The following is a 12,176-nucleotide window of genomic DNA, read 5'->3' as shown; positions in this document are numbered from 1 at the left end:
CTGGATGAGGTGGAGGGGGGCCCCCCAGGTCCTGTCAAGCCAGCTTCTTCTCAGCACCTCGGTCCTACTGAGAGTGGGTCCAGGGACACAATAATTTCTAGGATTCTTGCTAACAAACAATAGATGTTAGGGGATTGGTTGCTGAGAGAGTCCACTGAAAAGAAACGACTAGATGAGGGAGCTCTACAGCCGGGTTTTGCATTACAGCCTGGTTTAGGGATTGGGTGGCAGCACGTGAAGGTGGGTCAGCATGCTTCTGCCTGGGTGGGAAGCAGGAGGGAGGACACCTGTGGGGGTCTGCCGCACGTGTAGGCCAACTGGAACTTGGGAGTCTGCTTGTGAACCCCAGGCCCACTGACCAGGCCACGTTCCGGCGCCTCAGCTCCTTCATCAGTTACATGGGATGAGCTGACTTTAGTTTGTCAACATTCCCAGAACAGGGCTGTGCTGGGTGCCGGGCAGCTATAGATGAAGGGCACAGATGGTCTCAGCCCTGGAGCTCATGAGTTTCAGAGATGACAAGCATCCCTTCCCAGGCCACAGCAGAACTTAAGGATGTGGATAGCTGGTGGGGTCCTCCAAATGTGGGCACCATCCGGCGGCCCTGGTGAGAAATACAGGGCTGTCCCCTCAAAATCACCTTCCCACGCCCACTCTCTCGTCAAGGACTTGTTTCTGTGATCTCGAAAGCATGAGGTGGCCTCGGGGGGGGGGGGCATTCTGAGGGGACTCCATGCTGATGTCTGAGCTTTTCCGAAGGTCAGCTTGGCTCCTGGCCCCTCGGGGGTCCCCAGGGCTGTGTCCTGCTTTGCCCCCAGTTCCAGGCTTGTTCCTCTCCCGTGTCTCGAGCTGCCACGTGGACAGGACATCTTGTCTGGTCCGGCACGCCACTCCTTCCATTCAGACACTGAGCCACTCCAGAGAAGTGTGATGTGGGACAGTGATGTCTGGCCACAGGGGCTCCCCAGCCAACGGTGGTAAAGTGAACACCAGGTCCCCGAACCCAACTGTGCCAAAGGCCTCTCTTCAGCCCACATCCCCAGTGCCACCGGCCTGAGGGCCTTCTCTTCACCCCATACCCTGCACCCTGAAGGGGCCAGGTGGCCAAGAGCTGCACCTGGGTTCTCTTTTAGCAAATGCGCTCTGAGGCTCATCTATGGTTTGTTTTGTCACTTGTGGACATTTTCACTTTCCCCAAATTGACACTTAACTGTGAGTTATGCAAAAAAAAAAAAAGAAAAAAAAAAAAAAAAGAAACGAAACGAAACGAAACCAAACCAAAACCGTTGTGAGAGCACGCGCTCTGCACCTCCTAGAGGAAGCCCTCTCCTGTTTTGTGTGCCCGGATCCATAATGCCGCCATGTTTTCTTCCTGCCTTCCCCATGGGGCCCGAGTTCCTTGATGGCGGCAGGGAGTCAGCATTCTGTGGCTGTGTGTGTGTTGGGGGGTGACCTGTTCCTGCAGGAGGGCACTGGCTACAGCACTGATGTGCATTATTGTATTCAAAACTGACAGGCACAGTCCCACCCCTGGCTGAGACTGAAGGCTGAGGTCACCAGTACAAGGAGAACAGAGCCCAGCGCTAAAAGAGGCTTTGAAGCAACAGGAACAGGTCCTTGCCCCTCAGTAGGAGATGGGGGCTCCCCCCCACAAGCACAAGGTGATCTGGAAGAACTCAATTTACACCCTTGGCTCCTGTGGGCTGGGGGATCAGCAGAGGGCGGGATAATCCCAGCTTCCCGAGCAGATGGTTTCTGACTACCGCTTGACCCAGTTCCCTCCCAGCAGATGACTGGCAGCAGGGCTGACAGCTCTCCACCAGGGGAGCAAAATGTGGACCCTCCTCTCAACCTCCTCTTCCCAGCAAGGATGAGGTGGCTTCTGCCCCTCCCGGAGCCTGGTCAATGGGCAGGATGCTGCATCTTCCCAAAAGTGTGGAGCGCCCCCTCCCTCCCAGCCCCCTCCCGCCCTGGTGGGGCTCACAGTGAGAATGGTGGTAGCCAGACAGGCAAGGACAGCTGTTGTGAGGGTACTGGGGAGTGCGGGGTGCTCAATTCCTTACTGGCTTAATGACTTATTCATTCATTCAGTCAGTCAATCAACTAGCATGGCATCAGACAGGACCCATGAGACCTGGTTCTTGTCCTCCAGGACTCTGGGGCCCCACAAAGGAGAAAGATAGGTGAAGGGATAACAGCCAGGCGCTGGGCAGAGGAGCCTAATATGGCAAATAACTCTTCAGGGCACAAGAGGGCCATGGTGAGCTTCACCAAGGAAGAGGGATGGAGCTGGGTCTTCAAGACAGGAGCTTGCCAAATGGTTGGTGGCTGCGGTGACGGAAAGACCCAGAGAACCAGGGCTTGTGTGCCTGGTGGAAGATGCAAACAAAGCCTTGGAGGTGGGTCCAGCCTGGTTCAGGGCCACCTAGCAGGAGGCAGAAGCACCTCCTTCCCGCCCAGAGATCACGGGCTCCACGGGCTCTGGGATCCGGCAGGAGGTGGAACCAGAGGCCAGAGAGTGCTGCGTGGATGGGAACAGCAGAGAATTGGGCTCTGGGGACAGCCCTAAGGAGGCAGAAGGGCTGCCATCGCGGGGACCCTCCTGGGCCCCTGCTTCTGACATCCCCTCGGTAAACGCAGTAAACCTGTATCAGCTCCAATGTTGCCCCGCAGGACCAGGCACCTTCAGGTCGGTTCCTCAGATTGGGAGGGAGGGGGCGCTCGGCCTCCAGACTTGCGGGCCTCAGCGGGGCTGCAGTCCAGGCTGAGCTCCGCAGAGGCACGATCGGGCCTGAAGCCCGCCGCCTGAAGCTCCCCAGCTCGGGGAGTGTGGGGAACGCTGAGCTGGAGGCCACGCTCCAGCTTCAGTTCCCCCAGGTCCTGGGAAAGCCAGAATGACCTCCCACCCTGCGTCCACCTCACAGTCTTGCCTGTTGAGTGGGTGGGGGGCTGGGCGAGTAAGGGAATAGGGCAGGGTGGTGTTCCTTGGCCGGGGCGCTGCGCCCTGTGAGCATTGTCTTGCTACCCCGCGCCCAGGTGGGGGCGTAAGGAGGGACAGAGGAACGACCGCACTTGGGGTTCTGGATGGGTTGGGTGGTTCCCTGTTCATTCACAGGGTCGTTTGTCTGGGCCACCCAGGAACTATGCCTTAGAATCACAGTGTTTGGGTTCTGTGAGGAGCTTGACCAAGTTGCCTTGTTTGGGGCTCCCAAGGTGTGACACAGGTGTTATTGTCCTCCCCCATGACAGATGATGAGCTAAAGACCTGAGAGGGTGAAGACTACCCAAGGTCACTCCTACAAAGCTGGCAGTCGCTGAGCCTCCACTGGAACCCGGGTTTGTCTGAGACCAAGATCGACCACTTGGGGCAGGGAGGCAATGGTGCCTCGTCAGCTCCGCAAGTCCTGGGGCTCAGAGGCCTCCCTGCCGCGAGGCTGGTTCCCCACACAGTCGAGGATTTCCCTGGGGGCTTGGGGCCGGCAGAGGCAGCGGCTGGCCAGGCCTCCAACGGCCACCGCCTCCTCTACCCCTCCAGCCCGCGGGGCCCACGCCTCGCCCAGCGCTCGGGCGGCCCGGGGCGCTCGGCTAGGGCACTGCAGCCCGGGAGCGACATCCACCCGCGGAGCCAGCCCGCGGCCGCACGGCCGCCCCCGCCTCGCCAAGCTCGAGAAGGTGCACCCGGAGAGGGACGGGGGCGGCCGCCGCGGCGAGAGTCGCTTCTCCCGGTCTCGGAGGGCGGCGGCCGGGATGAGGGCAGGGCCTGCGCGACCGCGGGGAGGGGGCAGGCACCGGCAGCCCGGGCCGGGAGCCCGTCGGTGTCGCCCGCCGCCCAGCTGGGCGAGGGTCCGGGGCGCCCACGTGGTGGGAAAGTTTCGAGACAGCAAAAGTGGCCGGGCATTGCGGGGGTGGGGGGGAGGGGAGCGGGCCGGCTCGCCCCTCCTTCCCGCGAAGGCAGAAAGGAAAAAAGCGGGGGGAAGCGGGGGTGGGCGTGGGGATCGGGCGGCAGCGACTTGAACAGATTCCGCCCCCCCCCCCCCGGGGGGAGAAGCCGGAGCGGGGAGGCACGGACAGTCTCCTCCCGCATGGCCAGGACGAGACTCTCTCACCCCCCCCCCGTTTTTTTTTTATGCCAACGTCTCAACGCGCGCGCACATACGGAGATTGTGCGGCTTTTTTTTTTACCCCTTGGGAGAAAAAACGAGGAGAGTAAAAGAAGAGAGGGCAAAGAGAAGAACTCCTCGGCAGGCTCTGCACTGTGTCGCGGCCGGGCGCGGGGACGCGGCCGCCACCCTCCCGCTCTCTCCCGGCCCTGCGGCGTGTGCCAGTGGGAGAGCGAGCTAGGGCACCCGCACCCGGGGACGCTGCGAGACTTTTAGGCGCTCCAACCAACCTCGCCGCCGCCGCAGCAGGCAGGAGGGACAGGGGCGAGAAGGGCCCTGCCTCCGCCTCGTCTTCCTCGCACGGCGCCCCGCGCCCAGCCGGCCCGCGCAGGCAGGCGGAGGGAGGGAGGCAGCGAGAAGGCGGGCGGAGCGGAGGCCCCGGCGGAGCGCGCAGTGGCCGGCCCGCCCGCCGGTGGATGCGGCGCCCCGGGAGCCTAGAGACAACTTTGCCGTGTGACGCGCCGGGAGGACTGCAGGGCCCGCGGCCGGGGGCTCCGCGCCGCCTCTGAGCCGGCCCGCGCGGCCGGCGCTTCCCGGCGCTCCCGCCACTGCGCTCGCCCCGCTCCGCCGCCCGCCCGCCGGCCCGCGGCGAGCACTACCGGCCCGTTGCCGGCGGCCGCGGCCCTTCCTCGGCGCTCAGGTGCGAGCGCGGGGCCCCGCCGCAGCGCCCGCCGCAGCGCCGCGCCCGGCTCCGCTCCAGGGACTCCGGCGCCTTCGCTTCCGTCTCGGCCAAGTTGCGTCGACCGGCCCTTTCGCCACCTTCTCCGCGCGGCGGCCAAGGCGCCGCTGCCGCCGCTTTCGCTTCACCGGAGCTGGGGGCTGCGGGGCCCCGACGCGGAGAGGATGGGGGGAAGGCTGCAGATGCCGAGGCGCCCTGAGACGCCCGCGCGGCAGTGACCCTCCGGCCCCCCGCCTCGCCCGCACGCCTCTCCGGCCCCCGGGGCCCTCGGCGCCCCTTCCCCGCCGCGCGGGAACCCCCGCGGCCCGGCCGGCCCCCTCCCCCTGCTAGCCGGCGGCGGCCCTCCCGGCGGGCGGGCGGAGGCCCGGGCGGGCGCGGGCGGGGGCGGGGCGGGGCGGCGCGCCGGGAGCCCGGAGCCCGGCCCTGCGCTCGGCTCGGCTCGCCTCGCGGCGGGCGCCCTCGTCGCCAGCGGCGCACCATGGACGGGCTGCCCGGTCGGGCGCTGGGGGCCGCCTGCCTTTTGCTGCTGGCGGCCGGCTGGCTGGGGCCCGAGGCCTGGGGCTCGCCCACGCCCCCGCCGTCGCCCGCCGCGCCGCCGCCGCCCCCGCCGCCCGGAGCTCCCGGCGGCTCGCCGGACACCTGTACGTCGTGCGGCGGCTTCCGGCGGCCCGAGGAGCTGGGCCGGGTGGACGGCGACTTCCTGGAGGCGGTGAAGCGGCACATCTTGAGCCGCCTGCAGATGCGGGGCCGGCCCAACATCACGCACGCCGTGCCCAAGGCCGCCATGGTCACGGCCCTGCGCAAGCTGCACGCGGGCAAGGTGCGCGAAGACGGCCGCGTGGAGATCCCGCACCTCGACGGCCACGCCAGCCCGGGCGCAGACGGCCAGGAGCGCGTCTCCGAGATCATCAGCTTCGCCGAGACAGGTGGGTTGGTCCCACTGGCTGCCAGCTGCGGCCCTCGCTCCCCACCCCCTCTCACCCTCTCCCACCCCCTTCTCCTTGCCCGTCTGGCCGCCGCAGCCAGCGCACCCTGGGGGCAACGCGGACTCCCGGCCCTGCCGCTCCCCTCTGGCCCTGTGCGCCCCATCCCAGTTGCCGTCCTCCCCCCCACCCCCGCGCCGCCCAGGCAGCACACCCCTTCCTGCTCCCCCTGTCCCCGCTGCTGAGCGCCTTGCCCTCCACCCCTGCTCTCTGAAATCCGGGCCTCAGCGCCTCTGGGCGCGCATCCCCCTCCCGGCAGATGCGTGCGGCCCTGGCTCCGCGGGCACTTGCTTGGTGATTGCTTAATGTTTTTGTTTCCCACGATCGGAGTGTAGGCTTAGCAGTGTGGTTGGAGATGTGTGTGCTTGTTGATATCCGTGGGCCGGAGAAGTAAGTGTGTGTGTGTGTGTGTGTGTGTGTGTGTGTGTGTGTGTGTGTGTGCCTGCGTGAGAGGCCCCGGGGCCGCTTCCATCGCCGGGCAGCGTGGGCTTGCCAGGATTGCTGAAGCCTCACTGGGGAGAGCTAGGCAACCTCTCTTCCGATTGTGTGGGCACCAGAATCGGGCGGAAGGCAGGCTTCTCAACAGGTCCCATCATTTACGCAGAGAAAGACGCGGCTCGGGGGCAGCCCCGTGCCTCTCGGCTCGCCTGGCAGCGGCAGCAGCCCCCTCGCCTGAGAGCCGCAGAGTTCGTAGTTAACAAAGGGTAGGAGCCCTTTCCGGAATTTTCTCCCGGCCCTGGATTGTAAATTTCTACCACTGTCTAAATATAATAATCGAGAGATAGAAAATCTTTCGGAACTTTAAAAGAAGGAGGAAAATGTGCCGGCGCTGAAATGCTGCAAGTGCTTTCCACTCCGCTGTCCTTTTCAGGACTTGAATGAGCCAGGCTGGCTTTTGTGCCTGGAGCTCAGCCCCATTTGTGCCGAGGGGACTGCGGAGAAGGTCGCAGAGGGGGAAGCCCTGGTGCGGGCAGGGCGGGGGTGGGCAGGGAGCTTGTTGAGGGGGGGGAGCGGTTGTGTCACCGGGCTGAAAATGCCCCCCACCCTCCCAGGCAGCAGGCAGACGGTCCTGGTGCCGCCTGGGGATGAAAAGGGATGAAAAGTTTTGCATGGCCGGGTGTGGAGAAAAGCAGAGACAATCGGGCTGGTTTGTGCTTAGAAAGAAATGCATTGCTGTTTTAGCTGTCCGACCGAGTCACGGAAAGCTCGACATGCAATTAGAGAGCTTGGATTAAAAGGTGCTTTGGGGCCCAGAGTAGAAATGTGATTCTGGAAGGTCGAGGAGGCCTTTTGGTCCCGGTGGCACAAAATGACAGCGGGGGCTGGTATATTTCTGGTCCGTTTCACGGAGCCAGCTCTTTGACTTATAAATAACAGATTCAGGTCACAGGCAGCTCGTCCAAGACCAGCTTTTAAGGCTGCACTTTCCCCCATTTCAAAGTCAGATGTCAGTGTTGTTAGAGGGGCCAGGCAAGGCCTGAGGAGGGGGCTGCAGGGCAGTGGTAGGAGGTTTGATAAAACCAGCCGTGGTCACACAGTTGCCTTAGTTGTTCTTCCTGTTGGGGGGGGGGGGGAGGAAGAAAAAAGTACAGATTGTCAGAAGAGTCACTGAAATTTACCATGAGAGAGTGGTTGTGTCTCGGTTGGCGTGGCCCTCTCTTCTTGTGGAGCTGAATTATGGAGGAAACTAACAAGCCAGTTCCCCTTTTCCTTGGCGATTTTGAACGTGCCATTAATGGGGAGCCAGCGTCTCATGAAAGGAGTGGACCTCAAGTTTCAAGGCTGAATGTCCTGTCCCTTGGAACTAGTCAGAACCGAGGGCTGCACTTTGCAGCCTGCAAAGCGCACGTTCCTGTGTCAGAAATCTGAGCAGAGCTCGCTTGTTTGCAGTGGAGGTTCCACTGGGGGTTGGATCAGATCATGCTTAGGTAAACACTGGGAAGAGGCGGTAGGTGGCTCAGCTCGATTTTGCAATGCCCTGAGTTAACCAAAAAAAAAAAAAAAAAAAAAAGAAAGAAAGAAAGAAAGAAAAAAAACCCAACCTCTCTACTGAAACAACCCACCCCAAAATCCTCAGTGAGATCCTGGTTTTATTTTTCAGATTTCACAGATACCCATAACAACTTGTTAAGATCTTGGCCTCCTGACAAGTTCCTCTGTTGAGCTTTGAGGCCTGACAGCCTGTCTCCAGGGAGCCCTGGCCTGGGAGAGGTGAGGCAGGATTTTATAGGCCTGGACCCTCCAGCTCCAAGCTGGTCGGGGTTTCTCAATGGAAAACGATTTTCTCTGCCTCTCCCAGGTTCCAGTCAGAGGCCCTGGCCCCAGGAACAGTGTTTCTGGTCAATAACGTCTTCCAGCTGCGTGGCAAGTTCGCATTCCAGCATCATGCAGCGGAGTCTCTTTCCCCATTGCCTCGTGTTCTCCTTGATTTAACTTGGCCTGCTCTCCCACTTCTCCGCAGATGGCCTCGCCTCCTCCCGGGTCCGCCTGTACTTCTTCGTCTCCAACGAGGGCAACCAGAACCTGTTTGTGGTGCAGGCCAGCCTGTGGCTCTACCTGAAGCTCCTGCCCTACGTCCTGGAGAAGGGCGGCCGCAGGAAGGTGCGCGTCAAGGTGTACTTCCAGGAGCAGGGCCACGGCGACCGGTGGAACGTGGTGGAGAAGAAGGTGGACCTCAAGCGCAGTGGCTGGCACACCTTTCCGCTCACCGAGGCCATGCGGGCCTTGTTTGAGCGCGGCGAGCGGCGGCTCAACCTGGACGTGCAGTGTGACGGCTGCCAGGAGCTGGCCGTGCTGCCCGTGTTCGTGGACCCGGGCGAGGAGTCGCACCGGCCCTTTGTGGTTGTGCAGGCCCGGCTGGGGGACAGCAGACACCGCATCCGCAAGCGGGGCCTGGAGTGCGATGGCCGGACCAACCTCTGTTGCAGGCAGCAGTTCTTCATCGACTTCCGCCTCATCGGCTGGAACGACTGGATCATCGCGCCCACTGGCTACTACGGGAATTACTGTGAGGGCAGCTGCCCGGCCTACCTGGCGGGGGTCCCCGGCTCCGCCTCCTCCTTCCACACGGCCGTGGTCAACCAGTACCGCATGCGGGGCCTCAACCCCGGCACGGTCAACTCCTGCTGCATCCCCACCAAGCTGAGCACCATGTCCATGCTCTACTTCGACGACGAGTACAACATCGTCAAGCGGGACGTGCCCAACATGATCGTGGAGGAGTGCGGCTGCGCCTGACCCGCGGCAGGGCTGTGGCGGCGGCGGCGGGGCGCGAGGGCTGGTGGGGGGGGGGCGGCAGGGCTCCTTGCAGCCCCTGTGGGAACCGGCTGCCCAGCCGCAGAGCGCCGTCCTTGCATCGGGCTGCCCAGAAGGTGCCGGCGCGAGGCCTGAGATCTTTTTCTACTACTTCATCGAGCAATCAGTCAAAGCCAGAGCAAGAACCCTCAACTGACATGAGATGCTTTCAAATGCACACGTAGACACGCACAGCCAGACGCATCCTGCCACCCACACAGCAGCCTCTGGGATACCAGCAAATGGATGCGGTGACCAGTTGCAGCTTAGCTGCAAATGCCTGTCGGTGGGAGAGAATGGGGTGAGCGGCCACCGTTCCCACCAGCTGGCCCGGCCACTCTGAATCGCGCCTTCCGAGCACACATAAAAGCACAAAGACAGAGACACACACACAGAAAGAGAAAGAGAGAGAGAGAGCACGGGAGCCACAGAAAGGAAAAGCAGAAGCGGGGGTGGGGAGCGGGAGCGTGCAGACAGGCAGGAAGGCTGCGTGTCTCCCTTTGCTGGTGTGCAAGGCCTGCCATGCCTCAGCATCTCCTGGCTCGGGCATGTTGGCTTCCTTCCCTGCCTGGGATCCTTCATGCTGCAGGACCAGGGGAAGCCGGTCTTTTCCCACCCTTGTAGAGGGGAAAGAGGCCCAGAATGGACACAACCTGCCAGAGACCATGGAGCCGTGGCAATGACCGTTTGACTGTCGCTTGGGTCCCTGGCGTGACTTCTATGTGTGTTTGTTTTGGGGGGAGGGAGGGAGGGCGACGAGAAGGGTCTTAATTTGATGCTTTAACTGATCACTAGCAGTTGACAGACAGGTCACGCATTCCAGTTGTATCATTGAAAAGGGACTTTTCTACCAGGTATGACCTTTTAAGTTAAGATTTGAATCGTTTTACATGGGAAGAAAAAAAAAAAAGTTGCAATCTGTGCCCTTCACTGGGGATATTCCTCTAGGCCTGGTTGGGATAGGGGTGGAAATGACCCCTAGGCAAGGGCATGAGCCCAGAAGAGGAAATGGTGGCTTGGAGGCATTCTGGGAATGCTGGTGTTGGGGGGGGTGCCCTCCCACCCCCACCCCAGCAGGGTTTGTGGGAGGGGAGCAGCGTAGCCGGTCTTGGAGAGCTGGGGGAGGCTTTCAGCTGCTTTGCAGAAGTTGCCCGCGTGGGTCCCGGCCACCAGGGCCGGCCATGGACGTGGCCCCCGCCTGCTCGCGCCTGCCCGCCTGCCCCTCCTAGCACTTGCCGACTTGCCTGAACGCACATGACCTAGCACTTGCCCATCTGCGTGTGTCCGGGAGTGGCCCTTGGCAGAGCACTGAACTCGCTCGCCCCCAGATGCCCAAGTGCCGCGTGAACTATGCAATTTAAAGGGTTGACCCACACTAGACGAAACTGGACTCGTACGACTCTTTTTATATTTTTTATACTTGAAATGAAATCCTTTGCTTCTTTTTTAAGCGAATGATTGCTTTTAATGTTTGCACTGATTTAGTTGCATGATTAGTCAGAAACTGCCATTTGAAAAAAGAAGTTATTTTTATAGCAGCAAAAAAAAAATACAGTTAAATGTATTATACATAATTTTGGAACCAAAGAGGCCAACAGATCAGTTTTAATTTTTATTAGATGGTGAGGCCATCTTCTGTGAGGTAGACGTTCTGAACAATCCCTTGAGTGGCCTGCCAACGTTTCAGGGTATAAATGGATTTTGTTTATTCAGTTTGATGTGTCTTTTCTATCTTTACACACCCAGAAGGTACAGAAAAAATGACTATGGTAGAATGCAGGTGTGCGTCCTTAAATCCCCACCTTTATGTTTATTTAATAAAGCTCCCCTTAGGTTCTGTTTCATAATAATTTAAAACCAAACAATTTTCCCATAGACTTGCTGTTAAAGTATTTTACATCTGTGTACAGTTTAAGAAAATAAAAGATTGAGTGCCACGGGCTTCCTGCCTTGTGTGGTGTGGGGGGGGGCGGTGAGGCGGTGGGGCGTGGGCTGGAGGCAGTGGCCGGGAGGAGGGCGTGGGCCGGGCGTCCAGCTTTGATGCCCCCCGGCCTCCGAGGCTCGCTCCCGGCACTCTCTGAGTCCTTGCCACGAGCACCGATGTCAGTCAGAGAGTCTAGGAAAAATGGCAGACGATCAAAATGAAGGACAATTAGCAAATTCATGAATTACACATTTGTTTACCCTCCCGGTCCCAAGACTAATTACGTACTACTAAAGCCACATCTATAACCACTTGAAAGTGCCGGTTAAGCACCCCCATCCCTGGAAGGAAATGTAAAACCTGGAAGGGTGAAGCCCACCTGACCTCCGTGCCCACCTCCATTCACTAACATGGGTGACTGTAACCCAGAAGAGGCTGGGAGCTTAGGACGGTAGGGTGAACAGAAACAAGGCTTTGTCCTTGCCTGCTGGGGTTTGAACTGGGAGTAGGTGGTAGTGCTGCTTTTAGTAGTGACAAAGGTCCAACTCCCGTGGCAGGTAGGACTTAAGGGCTGTTTGATATCATGCTTTTTGGGACATGGTTTCATCTTCACTTTCCAGAGCTTGGAATCTGAGGCTCGGAGAGGTTCAGAGCTTGCCTGAGTCAGAGAGCTGGGACAGGCATGCTGGGCACTGGAGGCCAGGTGCTCCAGCTGGCCCACCCGGTCCCCTGGGAGGACTGCAGCCCAAAGGCCGTGCCTTCATCTGAGGCCCTGGGTTTGCTCCTTGGTTTTTGGGCCACGTGTGGTCTTCCCAGAAAATCTCGGGACATTTGAGCAGGTGGGGCCTTGCCGATTGGTCTAACCCCGTTAAGGTAACGATGGGGAAACCGAAGGAGGCTGTGGTTGGCGGGAGGGATATATCTCAACTGGCACAGCCCGCTGGTAGCAGGAGGCCGTATCTGGCCTCTGTCTGTTTCCATCCTTTGCCTATCCGAGAGAGCTACTGTTCTGCCAGGCTTTCGTCCCGAGGGGTGTATTTATTGATCTGCAAGGTCTTCAGACACTATACAAGTTAATAGGGGCAAAGAAGAAAATGTCATAAAGACAGGCCTGGCCTGGGCATTTGGGGTGTAAG

The 12,176-nt window shown here is 60.3% G+C and overlaps 1 protein-coding gene across 1 annotated transcript; it reads left to right on the top strand.

Annotated features, from left to right (window-relative positions):
* The first annotated feature begins 4,011 nt into the window (after positions 1-4,011).
* INHBB (inhibin subunit beta B) lies at positions 4,012-11,057 on the top strand. The gene is made up of 2 exons (XM_036079622.2): positions 4,012-5,765; positions 8,284-11,057. The coding sequence occupies exons 1-2, from the start codon at positions 5,318-5,320 to the stop codon at positions 9,057-9,059; spliced, it is 1,224 nt and encodes a 407-aa protein (XP_035935515.1). The 5' UTR covers positions 4,012-5,317; the 3' UTR covers positions 9,060-11,057.
* The last annotated feature ends 1,119 nt before the right edge of the window (positions 11,058-12,176 follow it).

Source organism: Halichoerus grypus, chromosome 4, assembly GCF_964656455.1.
Source record: "Halichoerus grypus chromosome 4, mHalGry1.hap1.1, whole genome shotgun sequence".
In the NCBI taxonomy this organism is placed as follows: domain Eukaryota; kingdom Metazoa; phylum Chordata; class Mammalia; order Carnivora; family Phocidae; genus Halichoerus; species Halichoerus grypus.
This window is presented reverse-complemented; position numbering and strand designations above follow the sequence as displayed.